General features: G+C 44.1%; 1 protein-coding gene across 1 annotated transcript; it reads left to right on the top strand.

Annotated features, from left to right (window-relative positions):
• Positions 1 to 20,185, top strand: LOC139660228 (cdc42 effector protein 4-like). The gene is made up of 2 exons (XM_071538319.1): positions 1 to 197; positions 15,597 to 20,185. Exon 2 carries the CDS (start codon positions 15,809 to 15,811, stop codon positions 16,805 to 16,807), a length of 999 nt encoding a protein of 332 aa, XP_071394420.1. The 5' UTR covers positions 1 to 197; positions 15,597 to 15,808; the 3' UTR covers positions 16,808 to 20,185.
• Positions 20,186 to 21,425: the final 1,240 nt, after the last annotated feature.

The raw sequence follows: 21,425 nt of genomic DNA, 5'->3' as shown, positions 1-21,425 counted from the left end.
ACGCAGGAGGACTGCGCACCAACACGGGACCGTCCGGCAGCGATTCTTCAGCTCCGGAGTGAAGTTTAACCCAAATGAACTCGTAGTGTCTCAGCGGACGGGCTTCACTTCAGCGGCTTTCGGTTTTGTTCTGCGCCTTTGGGAAACTCGATTGGAATAATATATCCTGAAACTTCCCCATCGCAAGGACCAGCAAGGTAACATTTCTCCATGAATGATCATTGTTTTAAGTCTGAAAATGAAATGTGATATTGTATTGTCCTATTTGCGTTAGACTTATTTAATTATATGACGAGTTTGGATAATTATTTCGCTGTAGGCAACTTTCAGGTGCAATTTTGTAAAAATCCTACTCTGTGAAGTCAGGAAACAGAGCTAGGGTGAAGTATAGCCAAGTGTGTAAAATCTGCATCTCATTTGAATGTCAAATCTGCTTGTGGACAATCAGCGCCTGCCAGTCTCAGTCGGGCTGTCGGCTGTCCCATATGGAGCAAGAACAGCCCGCACAACAACGACCCCTCCCCCCCCCCCCCATCACCCAGTCCTAGGATAAAAAACGAAAAAGACCCTATCATCATCGAAGTTGCTTTGTCACCACATCAATGTCAACTGAACTTCCACTTGCCTGAACAGGTTAAAAGTGATAAGGTTAAAATATTGGCCGACGCGCGCGATTCTTTGTTACAAACTAGTTTGGAAATCCCTGGATTGCCAGATCTGGGAGATAGAGAGTTATGTGGAAATTTAACTCACGCTGATTCCTCGTCTTATAAACGCTGGGCCACTGGGGGAACTTTACTATTTGGTCTGCTATGAGAAAAAATCACCAGTTTTGAAGCAGCCACCCAATCTGTCTTATATGGGCCATGAAATAGCGCAGGGGCCCCCAAAGTTTTTCATGCCATGGACCTTCAAATATTAGACCACAGACTCCATTTGATCAGATTTTGTCCCAAGGGAGCTCGCCTGAGAAGAGTTTATTCTGTCAGGTATGAGTTAGTATGGAATTGTTATGAGATGATACATTCTCCCATTATGCTAACTTCTATGGAGTGAAACAATAGTGAAATTAAACTGTTCCTCATTTTACTGGGACGCCCTGAAACCCTCATTAAGGACCCCTGGGGGTCGCCAGACCTCTGGAGCCACTAATATAGCTTTTAGATCACCAGAATGGGGTTCCAGGTTGCAGAGTCTAAAATAGGTGTCCTGAATAACTGTCTCCAGCTATGGGACAGTCTGATGTGTACCGTTTAATCAGAGTGGGCCAGATGGGACTTAGAAGCATCAGTGCTCCTCAATGAGAGTTACGTAACAATACTCTGCAATGGGGAAACAAAAGCACACATGGTATTTTAATATGTTTGGACATTTATCAAAAGCTTAACAAACTACTGCTACCTCCTCCCCCCCCCCCCCCCCGCCTCTCTCTCCCTCCCCCTCCCTCAAATTGTCAGTTTTTCCGCTTCATTAAGTCATTGTTCCTGTTTGTGTTTACAAACTTGGCACTTGGCTCTTGTGGTCATCATGTCTGATGAACTGGGTGATTTACTGTAGCATTACCATCTTAGCTAATACCTTCCCGGCTTCATTAATCATGCTCTAATTGAAGGCCGAAGTGTGCGTTTCACTTTAACTCCACTGACCATAAAGTCTACAGCTCAGTTTTATCCCTCACACTCCTCTATGTGCAGTAATCAACCCTCCCTTCCTGTAAAAACCGTTACTCTGGACAAAAGTGTGTGGACATCTTGACTAATGGGCTTGGCTTTGTCTTTGTCTGACTCCTGCCCTCTGACACCATGGGGAATCACACACACACAACACACAACACACACATACATACCCACACCCACACACACACACACACACACACACACACACACACACCATCTCACAACCAAACCCTAAAAGCCCCAAGGTCAGTATTTGTCTTTTTGCTAGATGAAACATTTTACCCCATGCGGCACTGGTAGCTCTAATAAGATAAGGAGAAAGGAGGCAATGGGAACAAAGTGCTATTGCAGTCACAGTGACTAGAGAGATTTAGGCCAAGGTCAGACTCTGCCTGACCATTAGCATGCCTAACAGCTGGTCTGATGGAGTGGGAGTGCATTGACACATACTCACACACCCTCTCTCTCTCTTTGGACTTCTCTGGCCTCCCCCCCCCTGCTTTCCTGCATCTTTCCTATGACGATGCGCTGCGTTGGCACACACACTCGCTCCAGACCTTTCAGCTCCTTCAGTTTATTGTCTCGGGCTCCCCAGAGCTGCCAGACGGTTATCTCTCCATCAAGATCCATTGTGTCCTCCAGAGGCGGGGAGGGCAGGGAGAGCGTGTCTCATCTCTGACACTGTTTCTCGGGGCTCACGGCGGAGGCTATTTCAGTTCGCTCTGGAGGATCCTGCTGCAGTGAAGACGCTGGCTACCTGCCCGCCTCTGACTGCTCTGAGGTCATTTCCTCACAGTCTGCATCGGAGAGAGGGGAGTGCGGCGGTGGGGTGAGGGGGGGTGAGGGGGGGTCCCTCCCACTCATTTGCAGCCTGTTTCTCATAAAAGCGCTGACTTCAGGCAATTTTGCATGCAGTGAGTTTTCATTGGATGGCAATTAACTCCCCGGTGAATCAACAGTGAATCAACATTTTTTTTTCTGTGGAGAGACGCTTTATAACTGTAAAAGCATGGAGTTTATGTTTGTGTACACATCAGTGAATGACTGAATTAGTTAACTAGAGTCAGATGAGATAGACTATATTATGACTGTTTTATTTGCCCATGCTTCCCATGCTTGAGGAAATGCCTATGGAAATTGTTTGCGGACTTGGCAGTCCACCCACCTTTATCCCAGGCTCCATAGGAGACTGAGATGGAATGATGGGAGAATGTCTTGACATTTGGTCTCTGAAGGGCCTTGTTACTATTACTTGGCCCGCAGAAAAGGTCACAGAATTGAGCACATGAGAACTCAGTTTGCACCATTTATTGATAACATGTTTAGGTTTACCTGCACAGAGGGTCAGCCATAACCATAATAAAAGCCATAATAGAAAGAATTTGAGCTGTGGACAATAATTGATAATTGAAGAAAAATTGATTGTGTTGTTTTGAGAAATAACACAAAGAGGGTGACATTGCCCAAAGCTAAAGGGTCATAAGTCTTAATTGCATTGGTCAGAATTCAAAATGGCAGCCTCTGAGTCCATTTGTCATACATCATAAATACATACAAGAGTCCACTGAGTGACTCCAGAGTACCAAAGCTGAACACTATTCTGTGGAAGTAGTGAGTGAAGGCTATATCTGTGTGCATAATAGATTTCTGTGAAGTATTAATCACTTCACCGGTTGAAGGAGGCCTCACTTTTTCAGCTGTTGATGTTGGACAGCACTGAGGCTCACGGTGAACTCCCTGCGGAGGCTTGTTTTGTCTCAGACAATTACAGGATCCACCAAGCCTGAAAAGAAAGCACAGAGGTTTTTGAACTGAAGAGCAATCATGCTGAGGATGTTTGACTTTATTCTTTGAACCCTCTTTGCATGGAAAGCAAAAGGCAGCATTACTTCACTGTCTTCAGCCTTTTCACAGAAGAAAATTAACTGTGAACTTAAACAAGTGAAGAGTTCAAGTCCAAAATGCTATGTATCCATTTCGGAAACAAAATATCATCTGAAGTTCATCATTGAATATCTCTAAAATGTAGAGGATCCAGTCTGTAAAAGTGCTATCATTTAGTCAACCAAGGAATTAAGTTCCTTACTGTTCTCAAAAAAGTGTCTTAATGTGTTTTCATTTTGTGATATCATTCATGTTGTAAGAGTAGGTGTTGTGTTTTTTCAAATAGTGAATATCTAATTTTGGAATGAAACTCGGAAGAGGGCTAGACTTTGTCAGTTGACTTTGCAGCTAACCCCAATGCAAACCCATCGACATTCCATGTCCAATTGTCGCTAGGCTGTAACTCTATTACCCAAAGTGAAACCTTAGCAGAGTCTGCTACAACGGCCCCTCATGCCCTGAACTGTCCCGTTGACAACTGTATATCATGGCTCTTCCCCGAAAAGGGCCGCTTCCTCTAGTCGTCCTTTTTTTAGCGATGACCTGTACGCACCTGGCACTGTATTGCTCAGATATGTGCTTGTTTTGGTTACTGTCAGTGTAATGTGTGGTGGTAAATAACCGGTTCAGCAGGAAGCCTCATGTTCCTGTGTGGTGTAACGATGCTCCACACTGAAACATTCTCATCCCCTGCTTGACGAGACCAGTGGTTATTTGACTGACTGCAGAACTCCAGAACATATGATTCACCTTAAAAAACTTGTTGCTCAGAACAAATAATCACAATCAAAGAGTTAGTGTACACTTATAGTATGTAATTTGCACTCTCTCAGCACCCTTCATTGCTTATGGCTGCGGGGTATTGTTAAAAGCTGTGAAACCGGTTGAGATAATACCTTATTATCATGTCGGAGATGAGCCAACTGCAGTGAAGCTGAAGCCGGACGGGAGGCAGCTCCGTGGGTTGGTCTCGCATTCCGAAACATCATCAGCGGTTTCTGTTGGACCGAAATTCACCGCCGGAGAACAACATTTTGTCCTCCATCAGCTGACACACCTCCCCTGCAGATCCTCAGAATCCTTTCTTCTGTGTAACCAGAACACACAAACATATTTTGAAACGTGTGTCATAGCTCCATTGTGATTTCAACATGCTGGTGAGGACTTGGCAGTATGCTGACATAAGTGGCACTAACAGAACAACATTGTGTAGAAAGAGCGCTCCCTTAGAAAGCCTCACATTTTTGCTTTTATAAGCAGAATAAATTGTCATCTCCCCGTGTAATTAAACCAGAGCAACTGCAGTGCTCACACCATTTCAAATGAATTGATAATAACCCAGCAGTAGATGTATAATTACGGCAGATTTATTGTCTCAACAGTGTAGCCTTACCTGTGTAAGTGAAACATAATATAAGAGTCAGTGGACCTGCTAGGTTTTGTTGTAGATTTCTATTGAAATCCAACATCCAAGTTCAATAGCTTCTCTGTCATCTGTGACAGCACTAATGCAGGCGGCTGTGGAAAACGTGGTTAAGCATTAACTAAGTATGATTGCATTAAGCTCTCCCCCTCCACCCACAGTCACTGACACACTATTGCTTTGACAGCAGGGCCTTGCCGCTTGCTTGGTTGTGCAATATGTGAGGACCGGACACCGGCTGGGTCATATGTATTGAAAACACACATGACTGGCGGAGTGCAGCTGGCCGCTCAGGTCGGGGCTTTGGCCCGTTCACAGTTCAGTGAGCCTTCATTGTTCTGCGGCTCTGTATGGACACAGAAACAGGTGGTCTCTCTCAAGCGTACTGCCGCTGAAAAGACAAAGGAGGAATGCTGGCTCGGTCACCTCCGTGCCCATTAGAGGACAAATTCAAGCTGGGGAATCTAGTGGTGTTCATGAGATGGGAAACAGAAACACAAAACTATAGCTTACTATCTTGGTTTTTTGTCTGTTCTTCTAATCCTGTGAGAATTACTGGCTTCTTTATGAATAAAGGCTGGATTTACAGCATCCTGCTCCAGCCTCTGGAGGACAGACCCAGGCCAGCAGTCTAGTGCTGGGAATGGAACATGGTCAATGGTAACAATACTTAGATACTTAGATAAATATCGCAGCCCTTTGTCTCTTTGTATTAAGTGACTGTGAATCGGTGTGAATAGCGGGTGTCCTTATATATCATGTGGGTCAGTTCTCAGGCCTGTTGTGTGTGTGTGCGTGCGCGTGTGCAATGCATGTGTACTTGTCCTTTTGCATGTGGTTTGGGTGTGCCAGAAGGGTTTGGCTCCTATCTTACTTAACATCAGAGGCTTTGCTTTGTTTGTTGTTATTTCTTCTCCATTGTGCTCATTGTGACATGTAGGTTGCTTAGTTATGGTGACTTTTTGTCTGGCTGTTAGGAACAGACAGGGTGTGTGTGTGTATGTGTATGTGTGTTTGAGCCATGAGAGAGAAGCCCGATGTATCCAAATGTGACTCTGAACACACACTCGGGGAACAGGGCCAAATCTCCCTGATGACCCTTGAACCCAAACACGCCCGTCTGTCGGCAACGCAAGGCGGTTTGAGTGAAGAGCCGTTAATGGACTTTGAGCTTATTGGTCCCCTCGCACACACAAGAACACATACACACACACACACACACACTGCATACATGTAAACACAGCCACAGCAGAAGGCCATCTGCATGCGCTCCCTTTGCAAACGGAAAGAAGAAAGAAGAAATCTAAGTTGCTACTTCAATGCCAAATAGTAAACCATAACAGAAAGCTGACTTCAAGGAAACCAAAAGGACGATGCCTGGATGGTGGTGAGATGACACGGACTTCTAAGAGGGACTTTCCTGTCTAAATCAGGTTATGATGCAGCTCTTTGATTCCCGAAAGCTTTCAAACATTGGGCATGTTTATCATCGGATTGGATCTGGGCAACAGACCCACAGCTTTTAAACGAGCTTTGTATTATATATGGTTTAGTCTGATGTGAGTCTGAGATGTAATCTGCTTCCCATGCTTTTGGTAATATCAGTTAGAGCTCATTTGCATGCTGCTGTCAAACCAGGCTACCCTGAAGATTTCCATAAAATTGTGCTCATGCTTATGTTTAGCCTACATTACATTATAGCGCATATACTGATTGACTTGGCTGGAACAATGTTGGGAATCATTTTGAGGTACCACTTATATCCAATTACAACAGGCTCCCCTCCTGCCAAACGTCCCGTCTCCACTCTGTCTCTATCCGGGCGAAGTGACAGCCTGCCGTGTGTGTAGGTGAGCTGCGATGTAACTGATCCTCGTCTGCTTAGCTGGACATTCCCTAAGAGTCACTGCGGAGAGGCCATGCACACACACACACTCGCTCACAGTGTCTTCCTCACACCCAGCACTTACCAGACCCCTAGTGGATGCAGGTACATTTAGCGAGGATGCAATTACGTAAACAATGCGTGTTATGGGGGACAGGAGCTGTGTACGCGTGTCAGCTTTTATCGCTGCCCTATTTTCTCAGCTTTTCAGCTCGTCAACTGGTGTGAGTTGGTATTATAGGGTTGAAGTGGTCATGTTTGTTGGGCCGTGTGCTCTTTGTTAGACGGTAGATCTTTTGTCTGTGAGTGTTTTGTTGACTGCCTTTGGTGTCGTTAAAGTTAGCATCATGGGGTTTATTATCTCATCTTGTCAGTAAGGGCTCAGTACCCCGGGCCTTTATAGCCGCTCTCTAGCCAGTGTGTTTGGCTTCAGTGGAACTACTGATAAAAGAGCAGGAGCTGTTGAGAAGTTGACACATTGCAGAAACGGTCCACACAGACACTTATCTTCCAGTCGCAGTGAAAAGCCTCCAACTGATTTCACCGCAGCGTGTGTGTGCATGTGTGTATGTGTCAGTGAATGCCCTCTCCGCGTGGAGCCCGGAGGTTGCGTGTTTGCATGTGCACACGTGTGTTTGTGTGCAGCAACTGCTGTGTTAGCTTTTCCCTGTTTGCCACACTGTTATCTGCATATCGCCTATCTTTCTGGTGATTTGGCACATTTTTTTCCCAAGGCCTCATTCTGAGTCACACTGAGTGTTCTCCATGGGCCCGCCTCTCACTCCCTCTTTTGGGGGGAAAACCAACAGCCTTTACGGTAAATGAACTCCTGGGATCGGGCAAATTTTGTACACTGTCATCGTACTATTGCACTTATTAACTAGAATGAAGAAGTATGATATTGGCTGTGTGGGCATCTCTTATCCAATAGAGTGTTTTGTACTGACTCTCTTATTTAATGCAATCCTCAATAGAAACTCTGCTTTGCTCTACTGTCCAGCAGCTGATGGAGTGTTGATTCAACTTCTTGGCTCAGGTTCTGCTCTTTGATACTAGGCGAGAGTGCTGTCTGTTCGTCAGAGGCTGATGGAGAGAGGGCTTCAGTGATTAATTGGACATGCACTCAAATGCACGCGCACACACACAGACATCACAGTACAGTTCCCCCTCTGTCCTTACTCTGTAGGCCTAATGAGACTTTGGGTACATTTCATGCAGCAGGACTCTGTGAAAGAACTTCTGTCACCGTGTTGGCATGAATAACCAGGGAGTGAATCCAAAGCGGTGCCACCCTCCACCACTCCTCTGAGGGCGTGTTTCTCTTCAGTACCCCCGTCTGTGCTTTTCCTTTTCAAAAGTCCTTGTGGTAATGTTGCTCCACAAGCGAAAAGGTTGTGCCCCTCCCTCCCTGGCAAGGTTCCAGGTTCCTCTCTATCGGCCCTTTAAGGGGAAGAAGAGGCCACAACATTTTCACACAGGATATTATTCATAGATCTAGGGGAGGGGAACCTTTTTTTTCCAAGGCAAGCCCTCGGGAGACTTGTCATGTGCGAAGGCAGATTCAACAAGTAAGAAACATGTTCATCATCCATCTAATTGGTTCTTAGCCAGGATTCCTCTTCTCCCTCTCGGCTGAAGCGCAGCATGGCAGCCCACCCGGTATCTGACCACACGCTTTGTCCAACCATGCAGGAGTAACAGCTTTATAAAGGGCCAGCATGATGACAGGCTGGAAACAGAGGAAAAAAATCACTTGGAAGCCTCTCCTCTGCTGAGGGACGTTAGGATTTGTAAAGATTAAAAAACATCAGTCCACATGATCACATGGTGAGTGTGTTACATAGGTGTTACGGGGTCAGCAGTGGCAAAGCCGCGCCCAGCTAACAGGGGCTTGTGCAACACACCAGTGGAATATAAGATGGATTTGGACCATGACAGAGGAGGGATGGATGGGTGGTGGGGGTTAGGGTTTGTTTGTGTTTTTTGGGACGGGGGAGGGGTGGTGTTTGCGGTCCTGAGCTCCCGTCACACAGTGCGGAGGCCGGTTCAGGCATGCTGGCTTTATTTGTTCACGTTGAACGCGTTGCCCTTAATCCTCCTGTGGTTTTGTTTCTGCCTGTGCGGCATTGGGGCCCTGGAGGTTGGTTCACTCCAGTTTACACACAAATACACACACACACACATACACAGAGGGCCTACTGTAGTACTCCGGCAGCAGTCCTGCTGAGGTGGGTATATTTTCCCAGCTCAGCTGTCCGAACTTGTCTGGCAAAGCCTTTTTACGTGAACATGATGAGTGTTCACCATGTTGTCAACCTCTTCTGAGGATAAAGCACTCACTACACAGACCAGAGTAATGATAGTACCTCACTCCTGACCTCTGTTCACGCCCACCATGTTACATGTGTCAGGTCATGCTGTTACCGCCATCTGTAAATCTCATGCATATTTGCACATCTAGAGACATTTCCGTATGTGTGTTCTTGTATCTGTACACATGCTAATGTGAATAGTTAGCGATGCACACTCGCACATTTACTGTAAACCTGTAAATCTGTTAAAGTCTCTTATTGCGGGACATTAGGCAGCTCCAGTGCCTCTAGTTAATTCAGTTTTATTCTGAACATGTTCAGTTGTAATTACTTGTTTCTCTCTCTCTCATTCTTATCTCAAACCATTAAAGTTTCATGTAATCTAAGCTGTTTGTCTTTGGTCAGCTGCATCAAGTCAGTATAGAAAGTGCTATAGTCCATAGTCCAATCTACTAATTCCAAAAACGAAGTAGGAACCGTTGTTGCTAATCTTGTTAATTTCTCTCTCAAAATACATGCTGTGGCAGTGTTGCGTAAGTGACTGTACACCCCCCCCCCCCCCCCCCCCAATGCAGCATTTACCCTTCCCCTCCCTCAGTGTTTACATGCACTGGATCTGTTTACTGAGGGATCATATTTGCTGATAGCTAGAGTAACACCTGTGTCCCAGTGGTTGTGTTCCCGGACACGTGGTGACGAGGCCGTCCACCATCTCCTTCTTATATTTCACTTTCTTTCATCTGATGTTCAAGATATTTCTGACATTTGTCATACAAGGGCTAGTCAAGCGGATATGAAGTTAAACAGGAAAAACTGGTTATTTCTGTAGCAGGTAGTAACTAACAGAGAACAATGGACAGTTTAATGCAATGTATTACTTAGAAATTTGACAATGACAGGTTGGTGCACAGTTCCAGAGTATTATATCATATTACTTTCATTGTCCTACCTGCTACAAACTGCCACTTGTCTTGCTTTACATCTTCGACTGACATCCCTCAGATTCACTGTTTCAGATGGTAGACAAAGCATGTGGATGAGCTTGCACGCCATGTAAACTGGATATTTCTTTAGCTGTAGGCTAAGACGTGAATTGAAGAAAATGAGTAAATGTTGTACTGCTAGGCACTTTGAGGAGCATGGGTAAATAAGTTGGCACCATACAGTGAGGTGAGATGGGAGCTTTGCTAATAAGCTCACACCAAGGCGACAGCTACAGGATGTAGGTTGATGAGGCCTCTGGGTTTCCTTATTCTTCACAATTACAGCCTGTTGCAAATGTGGATATGACAAGCCTTGTAGAATTTTCTCTAAATATAGAAAATTAATTGTGATAATGGCCATCGACGCCATGCTCTAGTGCCACTGTAAGCCATTTTCTGTTTTCCGTCCCTGCTGCTTTGATGCACTGTGTAAGGGATTTCATGGGGAATCGACCCTGAGCACTCTGAGACTGGGCCAGAAGAAAGCATGAAGCAGCTCATTACTTTGAGCCACTGTGACAGTCACTTTTTTGCCTCCACAACTAATTTCATAATGATACATCCTAAGCAATGGATCATGCATAACTTGCAGAGACATAAACACTATAAATGCATTTTGTTGTTTAATTGTGTTTTGCTTCATGATACTACTGAGGGACATATTGGGCCTTCTGCATTGTTATTTCAATGCTCTTGTGCCTCTCACCCCGTGGGAACCAGGTTTTTGGGCTCAGGGTCATGGGCCTCCCAAAGTGGCGGCAAATGAAGTTTGCCGAGTTCCTTTGTCAGAGTTGAGAACTTGCCATTCTTATGCAGCTCCATTGATTAATTGATTAGAAATCTTATTGATGCCGTAACTCCTAATTTCATTTGCACCTCAATGTTGCCAACAATAGAACAGCCCAGTCCTATTGTTAACGGTGTGAACAATGGAGGGGATTGTAGCTAGTTCAAGGTTAAACAAAGCAGAGGTTTTCTTATTGCTCAGACAGAGAAGCCTGTGTGTTGCACATGATATCTTTGGATAAAATGGACAACTGAGGACTTAAAGCTGCACTAGGCAAGATTTTTATGTAAAAATACAACCATCCTATCGACCTAAAAATCACTAAGTGTTGCTGCAATAGAGAAGAGCATCCCATCCCTCCTAATTGGGCCCCCCTAGATGCGCCCTAGTTGCCCAAATGAAATTCTGGTGTTGGGTATGGAAACTTCTCTGCCCACAGAAAATGACAAATCATAACTTAAGAGTGAAATACAAACAAACAGCAGCAAGCCAGCGCTCTTTCGAGAGAAAGCTGAGTTCACCAACATCACATCTTTTGCCTCTCACATCTCTTTGGTATCCTTTGGTTTAAAGTGATCACAGACTGGCTGGGTTGGTAAACACGAGCATGCTGTGTGCAGTTTACTGACTTCACATTACATTATTTCTAGGTATTGAATTCTTGTTGGAATCACCAATGTGCAAAGTTGCCCAGTGGAGCTTAAGGTTTTCAGGAAACTAGTGCAGTTAGGGTTGTTTTGATGATAAAGGAATAACATAGAAAAGCTTACAAGGAGCTACAATGAGCTCTAACTTAAGTTCAAAGCCTATTAATAGTAAATGAGGAAGCATATTTTTCTTACAAATTCAATTCAAACTAGTTTCTAATAGGCAGCAATACAACCCACCAGACAATTGCTATATTTCTTCAACTGTTGTATAACTGGCTTCATATTATACTTGCATGGTAGCTTCCACCTTTTGAATAAATGATACACTCTTTCTCTGTCTTTCTGTTGAAAAATTAAAATGGCATCTAAAATAAAACCAGCAAATGTGTGCAGTCAGTGTATGTATGCTGAGAGTGGATAGCCTCAGCAGTCTGGCCCCGTATGCCTGTGCATCTGCTGGAAGGAGAGAGAGAAAGTAGCGTGGGATATTGGAGGATTGAGTGGCGCATGATGCAACCCATGGGATTACAAGAGTGAGAGTTGACGTTGACGAACATGGCAGTTGTTGTGATGTCATTCTGCCCGAGTCGGAGACTGTGGGCGACATAAGATGCTCTTAATCATTCATGGCCCTGTTGCCACTTGTCTCAGTTTGAGCTGGTGTCATGTGGCGCTTCCAGTGCTCGGTTACATAAAGCCGTCGTCACTGGCTGGCACGTTGGCTGAAGCAAAAAGTCTAACTATTCCCAACTACAAACATGTGATATAGTGCTCATTACTTCTCCCTGTGTATAATTCAAGCTGTAACACCAACATGCTTTACTATGTGTGTGTTTTTGTCTGGATTTTGATAGCTGTGGATAGTATGGCCTGCCTGTCTGTCCAGCTCTGGGAGCTTATGAACGAGTGCTGAGATGGAATTTTGCCCCCAGCTCTGTACTGAGAGCCCGTTATGGGCCATACAGGCGGGACTGGAATCCCTGGTGACCACTTTGACTTAGGCACAATGTCTAAGTAAAGATAAATGGCAGAGCTTTGATTTTGTGTTTTTGTAGCTGTCTAGACGCTGAAGTGAAACAGCGCTGAACACAACTGCATTTTTATGTGCCTTGGCTCAAGAGTAGAACTGACTCTTTAAACCACTGGTCTCTGGAATGTTGTTTTGAAACTGTAGAATATACTTGACACTGCCATTCTTCATGATTTGTGTTTTAAAAAAGGACTGAAAGGTTGGAACTGAATATGACAGCACTGCCTGCGGGCTATTCTTCTTCTTTTGTAATGCACACAATAATGGGGTCTTGATGGTCCTGGGGGGTTTGAAACTATTCCTCATCAAACACCAAGGGGCCCCATAAGAAATGAAATGGGCCATTTCCTAGAATGACCCAAGGTGTGAGGTTTGCACCTTTTGATATTTGAGCACCCACCGACGTCTTTTATGCTGAAGTTGAATGTTTTCTAATGACAAAGCACATCAAAAGCATTCCCCTGCTACTATGGCATTGTGGTGATTGTCTTATTGCCCTCCATGTGGCCAGGAGGAAGGGTTAATCCATCTGAATGAGGTGATCTCACCCTGTAGGGGATAAAGGACGCCCTCTCTCTCCGGCTTAGAGACAGGAAGCTCGCTGGGTAGCCAGTGGTGTGTTGCCATAGAGAAATGGAGAGCTAGAAGCAGCGAGGAACATACGAGTCGTCTCGACTGGTCAGTCACAGCCTGATTTAGACAAAAGGCTGACAAATCTACCCCACATGTCATGACTCCTTGTTGCCAGGTACTATAAATGTCTGATGATGATGGTATATTTATTTTAATTGGACTAAGATCGCTTAACATATTGAATCTGATTGAAAAGGAAGATGTTGATAGTACATTACAGAAAAAGGCAGGTTTGGCCGTTGAGTTCTGTGTGTGAAAGCTGGTTATTTTAGCCAAGGACAAAGGTGACACATTGTATTCTACACTAAATTAGCTCATAGTGAAGGTGCCAGCATTTTACTGATTGTAATGCCAAGCAAAGGAAGTTATGTAATTATGGGTTTGGCTAATATTAGCTAATGGAAAATCACCCTGGATTAATCTAAACACTGTCTACTTAGGGGGACCTCCTTGATAAGTGTTTGCTCTGAGCTATAATGACATAATTTGCTGGCATTCAGTTGCTTCTATGAAGTGCTTTGGTAACGGATAGCCCTTTCCAGTTATTGTGGGCCTGGGTGTAAACTTGAACCCTTAATAGCTCCTGTTAAAGTACTATTGTCAATGCATTTACTCTATGTTAGTTCTTCTTTTGTGTAAATAGTCTTTTTTGTTGAGGGGGCAACGCAACTCCCCCATTAGGATAGCCAGAAACACTGAAGAAAGCTTGTATGAAATTGCTGAACAAAGAAGATAAAACCTTGGCAATGGAGAGAGTTCAGTTCTCTACTGGGATGATCCGTCTTTTGAAAGAAGAGTAAAAAAAAAAAAACAGCTTTAGCTTATCATCTATCAAAACCCCCTCTGTTCTCTCTGGTGCTACAGTTGCCTCTCCAATTGAATGGGCTCTTGTCAGCGATGCAAATGTTTTCACGGGTGACGTTTCTTTGGAATATTGTTGCCTGAAGCCTCATTCATTCAGGGGGCATGCATACAGGCCTAGAGCGTGGGCTTCAGCTCCAGTTTGAAAACACTGACAATGATGGGATAGCTGTCTGGCTGCAACAATTGAAACCCTTGTTGATGTCATTTACACATGCACCTAGTGGATTGTGGCTGGCCTACTCGTGGGCGTTTAAACTGCTTCTCCACGCCACTCTGTGTTGAGATCATGTTTCAAGGCCGGGGTCAGTGGTGGCTTGAGGACAGTTTGGCCCCAGCTGAACTGACCCATATCATCAGCTTACTGAGTCATAGATCATTGCGGCAGGTTGAAGATCAAAGTGACTTGGGTGAAATCAAGATCAGTCATGCAGTAAATCATGCACACCTAGTGTAGCGTTATCACTGGGTTCCTCACATTAAAGCAGCCTCACACAGTAATCTGTCACTGTGCTATCACTAGAGCTGAGGTACAACTGTATTTGGAGTTATCCATGGATGTGTGTTCAATAGAAAAGAGATATAATGAGACTGTGATAGATAGAACAAGATATTCTCTTGGATGCCTTTAAACATCGCCTTCAAGGCTGAAGAGATGGAGGCATAAATGGAGAGAAAAATAGGAAGCGCTAGCTGTAGAGACATTTGATCTCTTGATGATAGAAGGTTTAGAGCAGAATGTAGCAGCTCTGGACTTCTGAGCTGTGCTGTAAGTTGATCCAAGCTGAAGAAATGCTGTTCCACTTCATTCTTTTTTCTTCATTCTTTTATTCCTCGCAGCTTGAACTGTTTGGGCTCACAGTATCCTGTGTCTTGCTGGTTATATAACAGCCAGGGGCCCAAATGGGAACTAAAGCACAGCAGTGACAGCAGACACTGCAGCCCCTCCAAAATCGGAGCACAGTAACAGCCTATCAGCAGTTTTAGAAAGAGTTCAAAAATGTATCAGAAGTGCTATTGGACCAAAACATTTGAATGGTATGATGTATTGCAATGACAAATTTCACTGGGGTTATTATTAGTGGGTTGAAGTAAAGTGAAAGTGCTGTCAACTTTATCCCAGAAAGCTTTTCAACACTATTACATAACACCCTTACAGACCTCAGAATCTAAAAAGCTATTGCTAGAGTTGGAACCGCTCAAGTGAGGCTTCGTTTCAAAGCCCTGGCAACAAAAGTTTCCATAGTTGATGCAGATCAGGACAGGAGAGAAAGGGATGAGAAGTGAATAGCTGTAGCTCACTGGAGAAGCAGTTAAAGTGGTGTTACAACTCCTGCGGAATAATTTAGCACATCAGATATCCTGTCTGATGTTATTAGTTGTTAGTTTCCACATTGCCTGCCAAGTTTCAGTGTTGGGCTTGGTTTACATAATGATGTGGCATAAATTCTCTCAATTCTTCTTCTCCACAGGCTGATCCAAGAGTGAGCTGGAACCTGAGCCTGATGCTGTTCTGGAGGACCATAATGGCTGCACACATCAAACACCTGGAATTATACTTGCTTTGACAACATCCCACACAGTTTCCATTGAACTCTGGAAGGAACTCAACTGAACTCTCACTGCATCAACTTGTGAACCAGTTTCATTTCTGTCTGTGGATTATAAGTAAGAGACTGCCATCATGCCTATCCTGAAGCAGCTGGTGTCCAACTCTAACCAGTCTAAGCGGCGGTCTCGGGCCGACCTGACTGCAGAGATGATCAGCGCTCCGTTGGGGGACTTCCGCCACACCATGCACGTGGGCCGGGGAGGAGACGCCTTTGGGGACACTTCTTTTCTCAGCACCCGGTCAGGAGAACCTCCTAGGGAGCCAGAAACCAAGGAAGGCTCCCCGGGACCCAAACCAGGGCTGCTGTCCCGCACCTTCAGAAGCAGCAAACGCTCCCAGTCAGTCAACCGGGGGGACAAGTATGACACCAATATGATGGGGCCCTCTGGTGGCTCATCCAACTATGTGAAAAACGCCATATCCCTCCCTTACCTAAACGATGACGACAGTAACAGGGGCAACCAGCTACCGAAGAGTGTCTCCTCCAGCCCCATGAAGAAGCTGTCAGAGATTGACAGCAAGCCGGTAAATGGAGCAGCAGCTATGGCAACTCTGGATGTGGAGTTTGAGGAGCATAATTTTGGCGAGCTGACAGATTTGCCTCCATCGATGCCCAAGGGAAGCGGCATGAAGCACGCAGAGTCGATCATGTCCTTCCACATTGACTTGGGGCCCTCCATGCTGGGGGATATCCTGAGTGTGATGGAAAAGAAAGGCTGGGAGGAGGATGACCTAGGCTATGAGGAAGGCAAGGGCAGCGAGGGCCGCGGGTCACCCTCCCTCAGTCCCCCCATGGAGGAAGAGGAGCAGGCCCCGGTGAGGCCCCCTCGCAGCATGTACCAGCAGAAGGCCATGGTTGATCCCTACACCCCAGAGCTGCGCACCAGGAACAACCACCATCACCTGGACAGCTGCTCTGTGTCCAGCTCCGGCTCTGCCACCCTGGAGGAGAAACCTCACAACCATCTGCATGACGGGGACACAGACAGTGCAAAGTACAGCTCGCCACGAGGGGAGGACGACAGAGATTTCTCCTTCATGGATGAGGATGATGATGAGATTCGAGTGTAACCTGGTATCGCTACCATGAACAGTCTTGGAGGACACCGAGGGAGACAAATATTGTCTATGAGTTGGAAAGCTATCACAAGCTGGGAAGGGGAGGGAAGGGATTTGGAGGCAGGGTGAAACGGGAGGGCCACATCCCCCATTACACTACTTATGGATCTATCTCAATCTCTTCGCACTTTGTTCAACTATACCTACTGCATCATAAATAAAATCCTGCAATTAAGCCTTATTCACCCTACCGTGGCCAGGAGTTGTGAGCTGTGTGTGTGTGCTAGAGTTCCAGATTGAATGGATATAAAGATGTGAGTCCCATGAGTCCATTTATTCTAGCCCATAACAGAATTCCAGTGTTGACCACTGAGAGAAGCTGAGAGATGGACCGAAGAATTGAATTACTGGCTCATTCACGTTTTTTTTTTACACACAGCAACAAATTGACACTCCTAAAAGTCTTGGTTTTGCTGCATTTTGTATTTTTTGTTTTTTGGAATATCAAACTCACTTACTCACACACTTGCCCTCATGTTCAAATCCTGGCCTTCTGAACGGTGCATTAAGGAGGAGGGAAAACCACCAAGCCAGTGGTTATGAGCGTCACATTCTTTAGAAATAGAAGCAAGAGGTGATCATGGGGTTAGAGAACTGTACCACTACTGTCAATCACATGGAGATCACTCGGAGAGTGTGATGCGTAAGGTCAGGAGGAGGAGGACATGTGAGGTCACTCACTAAACTGGATGTTTACTACAGATTCTGAGGAAGGAAGAGGGAAAGGAAAAGAAGTGAAACTGAGTTAGAATTGAATCCCAGTGCGTGGGAGTACTAGTGACCATGGAGCTTCAATTGCCAATGACAATGTTTTGGCATAGACACTAAATAGATAAGATAGGTGTTAAGTTTGTCCATTTCTGCTTTTATGGGGTAATTTCTCCTATTTTTACTTTAATTTGTGTACATACATTATTGGGGAGTTGGTGTACAGTGGCCCATTATATTTGAATTGGGTAGTTTATAATTTTGCCACTTTCTATCTCTGGCAGGGTCACTCGTTCATTCTTTACATTCACAGATAGCTCATAAACCTTTTATTTGTTAGTTTTCATAAGGGACAGATCATACTTCATGTATGCACACTGTTATGTCTGCACAGTTTTCGATTGGAGGATTTTTTGATATGGTTAATATGATAATTAGTTATGGTACTACTCAGTGAGCCAGCTTTTTTGCTTAGGTACCTTGAATTGGCTACATGGCACTTGGTTAATGGACTCAAATAGACACAATGCTTGTCTAAGTCGCGTCACTCCTGCTAGCACTGTTATGGTGTGGCTGTATTAGTTGACAACGACTCCAAATTACTGTCTCTCTTACAAAATCACTCACTGTTAGTCAATGCTTTTTAATTTACCTGTGTACAAAAATGTGAATTATTGGAAAAAAGAGGCCTTTTGTATGTGTTCCATGTCCTATACTTTTTTTTAAACTAGTGTTTTAAAACTGACTAGGACAGAGTTTGTGATTGTGGCTAAACATGACTGTACAACTGATGTGTATTTCTGTGTTGTCACATCTCATTCCACATCACTGAGGTTGGTAGGATCAGCAGGTCAGCAGAGAGACAGAAGAAATGTCTGAAAGGGAGTTGGTGGGTATAGGGAAAACGGTAGTTATATGGCTCTATCCGAAAACATCTCTTCTCTCTAGACGTCTGTGCACGCTTGTCTAAAAGGAATGGGCAAGGATGTAAAAACCTGGAGTAGGTGGGATTAGCGTTCACCCATATGCCTCTTTTAGATGGACTTCAAAGATGTCTCGGGGCTATGAGAGTAGAAGATGTTTCATGAACAGGCCCCATGAGTGATAATGTGCACCTCCTCTTCGTAACCCGAATCACCCTGTAAGAACACATTATTGAATCAACCAATCATCTGGCCTTTCCCAGTCTTCTTATTCATTAAATGTACTGGCTGACTGGCCTCTAACCAGCTGGAACTATTCCATGAGCGGCAGGGTTAGGAGCGGGAACAGGCAGGTGGGCTGTTTCTCTGTGGCTGTTTTGTTGTTCAGTTGGTTTTACAATGCAGAGAGCTCCCACTGACTCATTTACTAGGCTCCTCCAGACTGCTATCAGTTATATTTAGTCACAAAGACTTTCACACTCCTTTCTGGATCCTTGATTAATGTATGGCCTTTTTCTTTAGTGTGCGAAAATGATATTTGCCATATATGTGACACACGGGAGCGTTGAATTAGTTTGCTGTTTTTGGCACTGATGCAGGGGGAGGGCACATGGCTCAGTGTGGTGAGGCATCGCACTAGGGTGTGATGTCATTCAGCCTTGTGTTAATGCAGTGTTTTAGAACCATGTCTACATGAACAGGTTGCAAGAAAGATCGGTTCAGAAATCTAAAAGGGTCTGGTGGAAATTGCCAAGTATGTTACAACCATATTATTGGGTAACATTAGCAGGATATTGGATTTTTGTTTATTTTTGACTTTTGTATGGGCTGCAGTATGATTTCATGCCTCGGACCTCTTTCACATTTTTGATGTAAATGGGCCAAATTTGATCTGTGTGTCTACTCTTTCGCTCCATTGTAAAACATGTTAGTGGATTGTGGATTGTTTGGGCAGCTGCAATCCCTCAGTCCCTCATGTTCATAACCAAGAAATGGACACTTAAAAAGAACGAGAACACTCCTATCTGCCGTTGTTTTAATTAAGTAATGTAAATATAATTTGTGCCATCCATGATTACAGTGAACAATCTTTGTTATCAGCATTATGGATTAGTGGAGCTAGTGTAAGAACCACAAGAAGGTCAGCGGCTTTAACACTAAGTAGCACACTTCGGTCAAATAGTATTTGAAAGTAATTCTTAGCATTTGTTTTTATCCTCATGGGTTGCCAGGTGGGTGGAGTTTATGGCATCCGGACAATTTACATAGTCAGGAAAGTTGGCAGTCATAGAAAAGTATACTAAATAGACTTTGAAATACTTTCTTGTGTTTGTCTAAAGTTTCTGGCGCTTATTGTGTTGCTGTGGGAAACTCCACCCTAAGTAGACCAAAATAAACCTTTTAAAGGAATTTGCAAGTACTATTTGCCCCAGGTCTGCTAAAAAGTTTTCAGTGCCCTGACGCCTGTGGCTGGGTGAGTGGTAAAAAAAGATAAGGCTTGGGAAAAACAACTGGCTCAAAGTTCAGCCGTAGAATGTGTTTTTTTTTTTCCTATTCGGTGGCTATAGTGTTATGCCAAGTATGTGCTATTTTCTTTTCTTTCTCTTATTTCTCTGGTTTTACTGTATATTAATATATATTTACCTCCCTCACTTTCCTTTCTTTGAAATAACAGCTATATTTTTCAATAAAAGAGAAAACTGGTAATCTTTAATTGTGGCTGTGCTGTGTTTTTATTTCATCTCCTTATTGTGTTAAGTCTGTCACCACAGGAGGTGCCTCACTGACAAAGCACTTTCGCAAGTTCATTCACATTCTACATCCAAAAAAAAAGACAGATTTACACACAGGAAATGTTACCTTGAGTTAGACCCAAGTATTTTCTTTACTGAAAGAGCTGTTGAAAGAGATCCACCAAGCCATCCACAGCTTGTCAGTAATCAACATCAACTTAGATTGCTATTCTAGATAAATAAACCTCAAATGAAAATCAAAACCTTGTTATTTTTGACACATTCCTCATCATGGGCAAGATGTGTCTTGTGAGGCCTCATATAATTACAGCCCTGCAAGCCTGGCATTGATTTTGTTAAGATTTTGAAAGCTTTAGAATCTTAGCTAATAAAAAATTAAGATGTATAAAGCACACAAACACACTCCGCTTACATGACGTGTGTTGGCATGACATGACATTGCTATTATAACAGTACAAATATGACAGGGAATGAAGGCACCCTATATAACATCCATTTAGCTTTGTGGGGCTGCATAAAGATGAGGCCATGTGCATTAAACCGGGTGCATAAATCATAAGCTCAGATGACAACACTGAAATCGTGGCACAGATGGAAGAGATCACAGCAGTACAAGTCCAATTTTTGCAGTTGATGGCCACCTGAACATGAGCTGACATTTTCTCCATTACCATCCCTCTCTGATCACCTGATGTGACTGAACCATGAACCCAGGCGCTGTCCAGTGGGTCTGTGTCAGCATTGTCACACACAATGCCTGCTTTGTGGCAGTGTGGAGTGCCCGGGACAGTGTGAGGTTGTGTGAGTAGAAGGCATTACAGCGCATTTATTATTATGAAGAGCATCAAGATCTATTGCTCAGGCACAAAAATTCATGAGCAAATGCAAACTAGACAAAATGTGAAGAGTTCACTGTCAGTGAGGTGGTGTTTTTTGTTTTTAATAGTAGGGGTTTAGATATTTTTTGAACAGTATAACATTTAGTGTGTTTACAGTGTTTTTCCTCATCCTCATTGTAAGTCAGTGCAATTCAGAACAAGCACAAATATTTTAGACTGCCCTAAACTAGGCCTATATGAAATATTAAATTGAGTGGTACATTTTAAGATTAACTCAAGTAATTTTCTCACTCGCACAAGATTTGTATGGATTATTTAAAACGGAGTAGTCCTGCTCATCGCTTCT

Source organism: Centroberyx affinis, unplaced genomic scaffold (assembly GCF_046629955.1).
Source record: "Centroberyx affinis isolate AG114_WGS23_722 - 3 ecotype Tasmania unplaced genomic scaffold, CSIRO-AGI_Caff_v1 ptg003252l_1, whole genome shotgun sequence".
Taxonomy (NCBI): Eukaryota; Metazoa; Chordata; class Actinopteri; order Beryciformes; family Berycidae; genus Centroberyx; species Centroberyx affinis.
This window is presented reverse-complemented; position numbering and strand designations above follow the sequence as displayed.

Coding starts and splice junctions, on each gene's coding strand:
- LOC139660228 (XM_071538319.1), top strand. CDS start 15,809: ATGCCTATCCTGAAGCAGCTGGTGTCCAACTCTAACCAGTCTAAGCGG.